The sequence below is a fragment of the Rhipicephalus microplus genome, chromosome 6, assembly GCF_043290135.1.
Source record: "Rhipicephalus microplus isolate Deutch F79 chromosome 6, USDA_Rmic, whole genome shotgun sequence".
Lineage (NCBI taxonomy): Eukaryota > Metazoa > Arthropoda > Arachnida > Ixodida > Ixodidae > Rhipicephalus > Rhipicephalus microplus.
The window spans coordinates 196111081-196123798 of NC_134705.1; the positions used below are offsets into that span (position 1 = coordinate 196111081).

Here is a 12718-nt window from a genome sequence, read left to right on the forward strand (position 1 = left end):
GAAAACGACGTTCGAATTCTGATAAATAAAGTAACAAGAACGACACAATGAATATTTACAGTGAAGTAGTTAGCAGTGTTATTACGATGTTGTTACTAAGGACCAAGAGATATAATTTGAGAAGGAAAATAACTAAGGGGAATGGAACAAATGGAGGGGAACGAAAAAATTACTTGTCTTATAAGAGAGAGGGATTTTATCTAAAGGTATATAGAGAGGTCGGCCTGAGCTGTAGTTTGCTCTGGCCTAGTTTGCCGAGGGGAAGAGGAAGAAGGGAAAAATGATTGATGAGGGGTAATGATGAGAAAAAAAAACGTGCGAATATACAATAACCACTGAGCATAGTTGTTTCAGTAGAGTCTGGTGTCTAGTCCTGTACCAGTGCTGTACTGTTAAGAAAACCTATAAACAGCCCTGATGAAAGTTGTTTACTTTGTTGACCTGGTCGCATAGTTGTCACAACTCGCCAGTCTCGCTTAGTGTTGTCACAATTATGTCTGCCAAGATTTACGAGAGCACGTTTAGTTGAAACATGTTTAGCTGGCAACAGGGGCGTAAGCAGAATATTTTTTTCGGGGAGTGAGGGAGGTTGCTTCTTTGAAATGGTCATTTCTCGTTCTGTACGACATGGCGAAAAAAAAAAATCCCGATTGGGGGTTGGGGGCCCGGGCCTGGTGTGCCACCCTATTAGCTACGCTACATGGCTGGCAGTCGTACGAAAGATTTACAAAAGTCTCGTCCGCTTGGCACCGCACACAATTCTGGCCATCCCCACTACAGCACCTAGATTTTTTTCTCTTCCTTTGTGAAAGGCGTATATAGCTTGTCTGTCTGCGTCGCGTTGCCTTTCGTGGATGAGAGCTCGTTCACGTTAGTTTTCATACACGACAAAAGGATGATGATGATGATGATGATGATGATGATGATGATGATGATGATGTCACTTTGCATAGATGACGCTCACCCACAAATGGGTATAGGGGGTCAAGAAACGGGTGAGAGGATGCATGAAAGCTTCGTGAAACTAAAGGATGTGCGGTCTGAATCGCGCCTATCCGTCATCGTCATCAACGTCATCGTGTGTTGTTTGCATCGGTGTTGCATTTGCCTGGTGAAAGTGCGTTCACGTATGCGTTTTCACCCCTTAGCAGATGTGATTATGATGATGATGATGATGATGATGATGAGCCTTTTGCTTTGCTGGCACTCGCCCACAAAGGGGGATCGGCCAAGAACCGGGCGGCAGGGTCATAAAGTGAGTTAGTTTTGCATTGAAAATAGATGTGTGGTTCGAAACGCGCTTATTCTTCGTCGTCATCGGCGTCATAGTCGTGGCGTATAGCGGGTGCCTTGCATCGTCGTCAATGTCATCGTCGCCACGAGCGCAGACGATGCACAACGTACAAGCCCATATGTAGCATAAGGCACGTTGCCGGGCTAGTTGGTTGGGGTTCATCATTCATATGGGTACAGCGCACCACGCCTAGGGCACAAAAGAGAGAGACACACACACAGCCCTATCTCGCAACTAATGTTTCATTTACAATCACACATGCTGCTTGTACAATAACCGTAGATTAATAAAACCTAGAAAACATCATTTAAAGATACAGCAAAGCTCATGCACGTGTCATTACTGATTACGACAATCGGCACTTGCCAATGTCAGAGCGAAGATATTGGATACCTTTTTGCTTTAGCTGACCCTACTTTACCGTGCGGCTTGCCTTTCGTCCGCGACCGTGGGCGTATTTGAGAACTAAAGCGTGACGCGTAATGCGTGCACTCAATGGTCGTCAAGCCCAGCCATAGAACAGCTGAGCTGTTCTATGGCTGGGCTTGACGACCGTTGAGCTGTTCTATGGCTGGGCTTGACGACCGTTGAGCTCCACCTTGCAAGAAATAAGTATACATCGGATGTTTAAGAAAATTCGCGGTTTCGTTTATTCTCCACCGAACTGTCGGCTATAAAAGAGAGAAAGAAGAGAAGTACAAAGAAGGCCGGTGGGTCAGCCGCACTCTCTGGCACCCTTGAACTCCTGGCAGACCCATTTCATGAGGTGGAAAGGGTCGCCGCCGCATTTTTTCCGCACGTCGACGAGGTGAACGTTGAAGAGCACGAACGCCGCCCGACGGCGCAACCGGCCGTAACTCCTGCGCGCCTGGAAGAACTGCGCCAAGAAAGCAGCACTCTATACATTCGAATCTACAGTGCTTGACACTAGCGAATGCCTGTAGCTAGTTTGTGGGCTACACTATTTGTAGCACCTTATGTTAGTGGAATGCACCTATGTTCGTGGAATACACCCGTGTCAATACGCTCACTGAGCTGACTTCGCAGTGCTGCATAGCGTTGCAACAGAAGCGTGAAAAAGATAGGTGCAAGCACCGACTCTACTCCACGCGTTGTAGATATTGACTGAAGTTGTTGAGTGCAAAGAGAAGGCGAACGCTCCAGACGTGCCTCAAACTCCAGAAATTTAATTCCAGCTTCCATAATTAAAAAAGAGAAATGTGACATATTTCACAGCGAAAAGCGAAACGGGAATAACATATTATCTAGAGCGGCTCATTAGTAGAACCATTAACTGGCAACGAAGAACAGTGGTGCGAAGACGGCCTGCAATGTCAACACTTCGTACAATATCAATTAGTCGACCACTTACCGACGCTTTTTATAAAGACACCTTACGTACTCTGCAGTGCTTCAACCCGAGCTATAATTCATCATCAGTCGCAGCATCAACCAAATCTACACCTACGTAGTCACGCACTTTGTTGATATTGTGCCTGATGATGATATTGGTGATGACTTCAGGCCGAACCCTTTATGATAGGTAGATGGTCTTAATGACGCGCTCGTTGAGCCCTTGACAGTGTCTGACACTTGTAGCCGTGGTACAAAATACTGCCAAGCAATATTAGGCCTGCTAACGCAACTTCTAAGCCATAGCTGGTGGGGTAGCATTGATTGAAACGAATTGTGCATTCGATTCCGCCTAAACTGTCTTTTTTCATTATCATTATGCGTGTCTTGTTAAGAGGTGTGAGGCCAGATCAAGAGTTCCCGCGCCGCAGCTGATGACCTGTCCAGAGGGCGCGCGCATTGTGGCACCCAAGTGGGTAGGTGTGGCCCGACTGTCTCAACGTGGGGATGACCCGTAGCGCGCTCAGTGATGAACCAATAGAAGCGTTATTACGTTCATCGATCTATTGTGTGCGATAGCTGCGATGGACACCAGTGCCGGCGGACAAAAATCAACACTAAGATATAGACTGTTGATTTGAGCTCGTAACAGCTTACGTTGTAAAAATAGTTTAATGTGCGTCGCAGTGCCATTAATGGCGTCACGTTTCTTCTATTCCACTCGTACGTCGCAATCGCGGCAGGGCTGCTTGTAAGGGTCTATATAGAGAACATATAATTAACCACACACATTGTGAAAATAACTGTTCGCTTAATTAAGGTAATCTCTCGTTATGCGATGAGCAATCAACACTGTTACCAATGTTTCACTGAGCCTTTCCGAGGCTGCATATTACTCCGCGAAGAACATCCTCAATTCTATCACTATAATAATTGTGATCTCTTGAATTGGCATTCATATGTTGACCATAAATTGATCAATTTATGGCACGCAAGTCTTCAATACCTTGCACATGGCTGACCTACTATAGGCACTATAAAAGCGTGATGTAGTAACTTCACTGAATTTCGCATAATTATTTCTGTACCTTCATTGACGACTTGACCGACATAGTTTCGAGTAGTCACGTGGTTCTGTAACGGATGTGACGACACTGACCTTTTCCCGCGCGCTGGTGAAGTACTCCGCAAAGGCGACGTTACGTCTGCTGCTGTTGTGGACAAACGTTCCGTATACCATGTACGGTTTATCTATATACTGGGCCTTCATGTCAAGTGTTCTCCGTTGACCGCAAACCTGGAACAAACAGTAAGCATTTGGATCACTTGCAATGACGCGTTACGTTGACGTTGACGGAAAACGCGAAACAAAATCGGGTGTTCAAAAAAAGGCCACAGTTTCGATACAAAAGCAAAGTTATGGCCTTTCAATATAAAAATGGTATGTGTAAAAAGTGCATGTATAAGTGTCTTGGAATCTCTTATCTCTTCTCCCTCTGCTCTCTCTTTATTTTCGCTGTATCTTCTTTTCTCCATTTTTTTTCTCTCGCTGTATTGAATTTGTGTTCATGCTCTAAAGATATACTGAGTGTTGTGCATTATTTTGTCTGGGCGGGGATCGGCACATCGTCAGGCATTTAGTTGCCTTTTCGCCCCTCCATTCCCATTAAACCATTGGATAAAGATGTATGCTTCAATGATGATGAATAAACTTCAAACTTCAAAGTAATGTTAGCAACTAACTAATGTGACATCCGACCTAGCGTAACACAGCAAAATGCTCCAGACACGACGTACCAATGGTCTTTAACTATGCAACGCAAAATGTCGATGGCGAGAACAGAGTACGTGCAAGAGTGTGCGCCGTTTACCAATCGCCGTCAAGGTAAAGCGCGTGGAAGAATTGCGTAGTATACCCCCCCCCCCCCTCCCCGCCACACACCATCTTGTATTGTGGAATTTTCATGGGTTGTTCGCTCGGTGGAAGACAGCCTATGCGATTAATATAGGAGCCCCCCTTCACCCGAGTGATAAAACACGGCCGGCGCGTTTTTTTCCCTGTTTCAGCCGCTACCGTCGGCTGCCCTCGCACGCTTTTTCTCGCTCATAAAACGTACAACACCCTGAACTCGATGCCGATCATCAAGGCGACGCCGACGGCAACGCTGATGGAACAACTGCGCCAACGGTGACGTGCCCATGTCGTGTCTGTGAGTGTCTGTGGTTCAACTGTAACCTTTCTGCACTTAACGAAACGTACAAACAACCTAGGATCACTTGCTAAAGCCTAGCGACGACCTATAGAAGTGGTCTGGAAACAACCTGCATCACCTAGACGAGGCTTAGGAACAATCTAGAAATAACGAAACTAGGCTTCGGGTTAGCTTCGCCAATTTTCGCTACGAGCGAATTCACAGCCCGAAAATTACTATGTTTTGCGTCATATACGAGATGGTCTTCATATATGTAGACCGGAAAGCTGTGGGCGACAACTCACCGCGTCACGGCTCGTCACGACCAAGCCCGTACACCTTTCGTAAATGGCGTTCGCCACGCTGAACACGTCCTTCTTCAACACGTACATCAACGTGGCCATCTCGAAGGACAGCCCAACCATGGTTTTCGAGTTGGAATACGTCGTGCTGTCTTTCAAGAAAGTCCAGTGGGTCTCCTGCGGAAACGTGCACACACGTGAACGCTGGGCACGGAGTCTCGCAGCCAAGTTAGTACCGCGGGTTTTCGAATCTTTCCGGAGTTCACGTTTTCAGTTTGAAAGCTGGATTCTTAGATTGGGCTTACAGGACAGTCTAAGCGAAACTACCATATAGTCGGATGTGAATACGAGGGCTCGTTTCCTCTGTTACTCACAATAATAATGGCGACTATCAGACAATGATGTCAAGGAAAATATAGGGGATGTTATAAGTAGTAATTTTAGTTTAAATGCCAACGAAGAAAAGTAACTGCCCGTCGGATAGAACTTGCAATCTTCGAATAACACGCCCAATGCTCTATGAACTGAGCTACGGTGGCGGTAATCCCTCTGTGCTTATTATAAGGCATGCATGTGCATTTAAACGTAGGAGTCTCAGTCAGCGCCACAATAGCCATTAGAGTGAGTGTGGAACACTTTTTTAGGAGCGAAGCTTCTCTTAGTCTAGCCTTGTCACTTATGATTCGTAACTGAGAGAAGAAGAGATGAGAAAAAAAAGAAGGCAAAAGAAATAGACGACAATTTCTCGTCTCTCTTCCTAGATGGCGTAACTCTACCGCTACTTTCTGATTGGCTGCTGCACGTGCTTTGCCTGAGTGCGTGGAGAACGAGTGCCTCTCTGAGTCTCCTGGATAGTCGCCGTACGTGGCCGATTGTTGGTGGGGCATAGACAAAGCAGAGCGGCAGGAGTGTTGAGGACGCTTGCGCTCGGCTTCCTTGGCTCGCGTCTCGTCGGTGTTACCCGGGTGCCGTCTGAATTTTTGAACGCGATCGGCTGCATGCACGGACGGACGGACACACGGACGGATGGATGAATGGACGCGTCGCTCCACTCATCATCATTCACTCCGTGGATATTCTGTGATTTTTTCCCCTGCTGGCGCCGCGCAGCACGTGATGTTATTGCGAGCTGGTAGATGCCCAATAATTTATCTCATAGGGCGTGAAGGTATTACGTCTGCCAGAATGAGACCCTCACCATGAATGCAGGAAAGAGGTCTACATTTAGGGCTCACTCTGATTGTTATAGGCGCAATATTAATGAGAGATGCCAGACGAATCACCATTTTTTTATCAGCTAATTTGAAAACTACGCATAATAAATATTGAGGGTTTATTGTTGCTATCTAAACCATTACGTTTGGCTGAGCAGCGATTTCCTAACTCGCAAAATAAATATACCAGGACATTCATCTGACCTAAAACCAATGACGCAAATGTGTCTTAGCATGCGAAATTCAACTGCCATAACCACTCTAGAAATTATTGTCTCGAAAATGAGTGCAGTTGGATGGTTTTATGTAGCAATTCTCTGTCGGATAAACAGGGAAGAGACATGACTAGAAAGGCCCCCGCCAAGGCGACCGAAGCACAGCAGCCGATTGCATCCTTTACTAAAGAATTGATGTCGTTCATGCAGTCGGCAATGTTCATTGAAGGTGGGGTCACCGGCCGTCCTGCTCGTGAAGTCAATGTAGAGTGCACGCCCATTGGCCCTAGATTTTGTGCATCCGCCTTTGAGGAGCAAATGCGGCGGACGTCGACAGTTGTATGCTACTCTAGCCACTTTGGCCCACGGACTCTGGGCCGAATTGACATACTCAAAGACGATGGTCTTTCCTGGTATACTTGAACGTGAAAATTTTGGTCTGCCTGAACCTCTGTCTGTGACACCAGTTAGCAACCCGGCTAGTTTAAACACTTGCTCAACGCTTAACCATCTTGAACTGGTGGCTGCGTCCATACTTGTCAACAATGTCGATAAAAAAAGATAATACGCATATCTGAGGTGCAACATAAACACGCATAAGTTGGTGCGTTCCGTTACTATAAGACTCATATGTACGCAATTCGAAAGACTTAAGTGTTTCTTGCGCTGCTCAGAAAATGCGACGCTATGCACAAAAAAGCGCTCTGCTGAAGATATGGCGCTGCTATGCCCTGGGTTCTGCACAAGCTCGTGTTTCCCGACGGCACTGCGAGATTACGTCCATATCTAACGCAGCGCCTCCTCTTTTCTATCAATGCCAGCTACATTCGGCCGATTCAACATAGGGGAGGTGCTGTACAAGGCAAGGCAAAACATTATAGGCTACTTGACCGGCATAAAACTATCATCTTTCTGCGACATTTTCAGCGAAGCAGGTAGATATGCGATCGATTTTTTTTATTCGGCTGTAACAGAGTGCACGATTTCTTTCTCGTCATTCGTGATTCAATGTGAGATCATAGCTGGTGGGTTTTAGCAGCCTTCGACACTTACCATGATTGGGAACCGTGTTAACTGGCTGCTGAGGAGATTCGGCGGCAGCCTTTGACACTTACCATGGTTGGGAACCGTGTTAACTGGCTGCTGAGAACATTAGGTGGCACGGCGTAACAGTTGTCTTCGTCCTCCATCGAACTGACTGAGGATATGGCGATGACCGCGTCCGCCTTGAATGTACTGCGAAAAGACGGGGCGCGCAACCCTCTTTCAACAATTGCACGGCCTCCGAGATCGGCTGGTACTCGCCGAAAGATTGCGGGGGCCGTGATCCGCACGTCATGTTTTGATACAAAGGGTGCGTCAGTTCAGTGTTGAGAGCTGTGCTGTCATTAGAAAACCTCGTATCATAATTTAAGGAAAATGTTATTAATACATGTTAAGGTTACACATACATAAACGCTGGCTGAAAACGTCAGCGAGTGTGGCTTGAATTTTATATGCTTGAAAGTATACGAGCCTATTTTGAGAAAGGCCTAGAGTTCTCTTAATCTACAGCAAATAGTAATTGTGAGCCAGGAGCTAGACGAACCGTGCTTGGAGCAGCAAACGGTCAGAAAACAGTAGAAAAGAAACCTTATAACAGGAAGTAGATAATAGCAACACAAGTTGGATAATGGCATAAAAAGAACAGAAATTGGCAGGTAAATACAAGATAAACACATTAGAGACCTAGTCCAAGCAATGCTCCGCAGTTCGTGGTACTGTTAGAGGCACTTTCACTTTGAGTGAAATTGGCTTCTATTTTCATAATTATCTCATGCTCAGTAATAGTCCCTTGCAAAGGTGTACATGCGTTGTGAGTTCACCTAATAATATCGTAGCGTTTTCTATTTTTTCTAGCAAAAATAAACGATTGTTAAAGTTGAGCTTTAGCAATGCGTTCATGACGATGCAAGTCGGTAGAGACTGCTAATGATGACCAACCACATGATGTCACGCTTACTTGACGACTTCCTCGACTATGTCCTTGTACTCGTTCATAAAACCAACAGGGCTGTAATCGTGCGATCCAATCGCGATGATAGTCCTCGCATCTGGATGATTTCCTTGGAAATCCTTGAGAGCCTGCAATCAAAATAAAAATCGCGTTATCGCAGTGTGATTCCTTACTAAAAACAAAGCCCAGAGGCCCGGCGCCTTCATCCCAATATCCATTATATGGACAGTCGCCGTCACCGTTGGCACCGCTGCGCCGTACGTGTCGGGCTTTCATCGCAAAGTTTTCGTTGAAGCCATAGGCTGCAGGAACGCCACTTCGCTTACCGCAGCGGCCATGTTTGGCTAAGAAAGTGAGCAGCTGGGCTCGCTTCGTGTGACAGGGATTTTTTGCTATCGCATTCACTGCTATCGCATTCATCACCTTTGAGGTGGCACTGTGACATGCATGTCTTATGAAAAAAAAGGGCATTACACTATAGAGTTGCAGTTTGTCTTATCATAAATTTAGGCTCTTCTATGCGTGTTAATGTTGGTGACGATACTACCACTCACATCTACGACCGGCTTCATGGACCGCACGACTTGGCGAAGTTCAGTGGGCTTGCGGACGATATTCAGCAAGCCGTAGCTCTGTATGTTTTTCGTGGACAACGCGGCGAGCTCTCCGCTGGCGCCAGTCACCAGATCCGGTGTGATGTACCTGAAAATCGACGAATACCGCGGAGTTAATCCTTACAAGGTTTAGCGGTATAGGCATCACGTAGCTTTAGCGTCAGGGGCAGAGCTGTTCCTACGCGCATGCTATAGTATACGTCTGCCAGTGTGGGAAATGCACATTTTTGGTGGCCTTTAAAGGCTAATGCCTAGATGCCATATCAAGCGCGAAAATTTGCTGTCAGTGGTGTCGGCGTAAACGCAACAAATGCAAGTAATCGTCATCCCACGCCGACATCGTGACGCCAAAGATGGGCGAAGTTGTGTCGTCATTGTGACGTCACAGATTTATGAATTCGAGTCGTCGTGATGTCGTCACTATGAATCCACGTACCGTGACGCCGCATGACGACGTCATACCATGACGTGCCGTTTGGTCAAAGGTGGTCGGATCACGGAGGCAGTGCACATATAAATGAAGTGCAGAAAGCTTGCAATGCCTCCGATCCTTGAGGCAATGCTAAACCACGTTGGGCGCGGAGAGCTTTTGTAGGAGAGGAAGAAAGAGGATTGAGGAGAAATAAGATGGCCGTCTCCTTCGAGTTGACCTAGGCGGAAGTACCAGAGAAAGTGCTGATTTTTTTTTTGTTGAAATAGCTTGATAAGAAATAGAGCTTTTCTGGCTGGAGTCTGGTCGCAGATCTGGAAAATATTTCCGCTCGAATGTTTCACCAAGTCTTCACTAAATACAAAAAAAGATATATCATAAGCCGAGTATTGGCGACGCTTCTCAGAGAAAACTTGCGAAGACACTGATGGATCATTTACTTGTAACACAGGTCAGCAGACTAACTAAGAGGTCGACTTACTTATGCTCAAATGGGGTCGTAAGTGGGAGTGAGTATGGTTGAATAATATTTACTCTACGTCAATATTTATTGACCAGAGGCGTCAGCTGTGGAGATTGATAGGGTCGAAAGATAATCGTTACATCCCCCTCTCAAACTCTTCCAAGGGAAGTTCTTGATAAAGACACGCCTTGTGAGTCGCGTGTTTCGTAAAGTTCTCAATACGAATGGCAGCCACTGATAAGGCGTAGTAGGATGACGTAATTTGACATTTAGTTTGTCATTCAAATGAATTGTCTCATGACGCACCTAACTGACTCTGACGCTACGGTGATGTAAAGCTACAGCATCAGTTCTTGTGACGTCACGCACCAGTACGGCTAGTTGTGACGACGTCATGTACAAAATGACCGCTTGTGGATCTCCAACGTGAGCCACGGAGCCGAAGGGCCGTGGAAACGTCTCGTTATCTTGCACGAGCGGGGGAACACAAATTAACACCTTGTCGTGACGTCAGGGTACAGCAGGAACTGGGGGTAACTTTTAATAGCGTATTACATACAATATTTCAGGGTGTGCTCACGCTTACCGGAACACATTGCAGGCTTTTCAAGTAATGGCCTTGTACTTTATGCACAAACACGTACACACACAAAAAGCTACAATACTTTGTATTCCTTTAGGACACGCGTGATGGATGAGCATTCTGTGTGCTTGAGGAACTACTGTCCACCCCTAATGTGTGACGTAAATGCAGCTCCACTTAGCATATTGTTTACCGGTGGTCGAAGGCGACGCCCAGCTGGAGTGCGTTGAAATTTGGGGCCTTAGCCTGGAAAAGCTTCCAGCTAATCTGCTCCAACGATGCCCTTATCCGGCCGTCCACGATGACCACGTCGGTGTAGTACAGGTACTGGCAGATGCTTTCGGGTGGGTACATGACCTCCATCACGGCCGTGTGGCCCACGGTGCATATCATCTCTTTTGCTGGAACGAAACCGAGAGGATGGGGGATGTAATTTTCGTCGTATTGTACGATTGTTCGTTCGGCTCAAAGCATACATACATACATACATACATACATACATACATACATACATACATACATACATACATACATACATACATACATACATACATACATACATACATACATACATACATACATACATACATACATACATACATACATACATACATACATACATACATACATACATACAATGTACAGGTACAGGCTTCGGTAGATGGATGGACGGATAGATAGATAGATAGATAGATAGATAGATCATTCTTAAACCTCAAAAAGCACCGTGAGGCTTTTCCGGTCACATGATGACCACACCGCCGCGGTGGCCTAGTGGCTAAAGTACTCGGCTGCTGACCCGCAGGTCGCGGGATCGGATCCCGGCTGCGGCGGCTGCATTTCCGATGGAGGCGAAAATGTTGTATTCCCGTGTGCTCAGATTTGGGTGCACGCTAAAGAACCCCAGGTGGTCGAAATTTCCGGAGCCCTCTACCACGGCGTTTCTCATGATCATGTGATGGTTTTGGGACGTTAAACCCCACATATCAATCATCAATCACATGATGACCAGGCAGCATGCATCCGCTTCCTTGCTTAATGGGTAGAGTCGTTCGACGGATGTAAAACGACACACACACACACGCACACGCACACACACACGCACGGACGCACACGCACGCACGCACGCACACACACACGCGCGCACACACACACACACACACACACACACACACACACACACACACACACACACACACACACACACGCACACACACACACGCACGCACACGTCGTTCTCCTGTAGGAGCACTTGTCGCTCACAAAATGCGACAGTGTTGTTTCTTGGTCAAAACTTGATCTTGTCTTACCTTCTGGCCACGGTGTCGTCACTCTGGGTGTCGTCGGAGTCTGAGGTGGCGCTGCTGCAATGACACACGCAACGAAAGGTTAAACCGCTATCACTCCACGCCTCCCTAAGGCGCTACTCTGTTCCGGCCTGACGTATACGATATAAAATGCCTCCCCAGCCTTCAACGCTGACTTTCAGCAGCCGATCTCAAGGTCTCCGGTTCGAAGCACTCGCGCACTCAACTCGGGATGCGTGTGAACGAAACTGCTGCCTATAAAGATTTATTTATTTATTTATTTATTATTTAATACATACTGCAGACCATGGTTAGGTCCAAGCAGGGGGCACAAGAAGATAAAATGCAAAAATACAAACAATACAAGCAAACAAGGCACTTATACAGGGGGTAATTCATTCAGTAATTCATCACTCCATCGCGGCGTGGTATCTCCTATCCGCAGTTTTAACTTAAAATTTTATACGACTTCTTCAACAATGCAGCTGTTTCAAGCTATCGGTAACGTTCTCCGTCCTGCGAAACTGTACAGGTGGGAATGCGGCACAGCAAATGGGGAAGCCTCACTGCGGTGTAAAGCAGTGGCAAGTGTCGAAAGGAAACACATAATGAGATAATTAAGACAAATAATGAAAGCGATGTAGAGGAAAAGAAAAAAAGCGATGTAAAGGTAATAAAGACAAGAAAACAAAAAATGACACAGAAAGCTATGAAATGAATAAAAAAACACTCAATAGAAAAATACAAATGCACAC

At 46.2% G+C, this 12718-nt stretch overlaps 1 protein-coding gene across 1 annotated transcript; it reads right to left on the reverse strand.

Annotated features, from left to right (window-relative positions):
• Nucleotides 1–2009: 2009 nt before the first annotated feature.
• LOC142766115 (uncharacterized) lies at nt 2010–12015 on the reverse strand. The gene is made up of 8 exons (XM_075867965.1): nt 11967–12015; nt 10850–11057; nt 9121–9268; nt 8573–8694; nt 7686–7806; nt 5145–5318; nt 3807–3944; nt 2010–2171 (listed from the first exon to the last, which is right to left on the reverse strand). Exons 2-8 carry the CDS (start codon nt 11047–11049, stop codon nt 2010–2012), a joined length of 1065 nt encoding a protein of 354 aa, XP_075724080.1. The 5' UTR covers nt 11050–11057; nt 11967–12015.
• Between the last annotated feature and the right edge of the window lie 703 nt (nt 12016–12718).

What these genes read in the sequence shown, in the direction of transcription:
- LOC142766115 (XM_075867965.1), bottom strand. Translation starts at nt 11,049, where the DNA reads ATGATATGCACCGTGGGCCACACGGCCGTGATGGAGGTCATGTACCCA. An exon ending in GGCGTCGCCTTCGACCACCG is followed by an intron (nt 9,269 to 10,849) that starts GTAAACAATATG and finishes GTCGATTTTCAG; the next exon opens with GTACATCACACCGGATCTGG. An exon ending in TAACACGGTTCCCAACCATG is followed by an intron (nt 5,319 to 7,685) that starts GTAAGTGTCAAA and finishes ACGTTTCCGCAG; the next exon opens with GAGACCCACTGGACTTTCTT.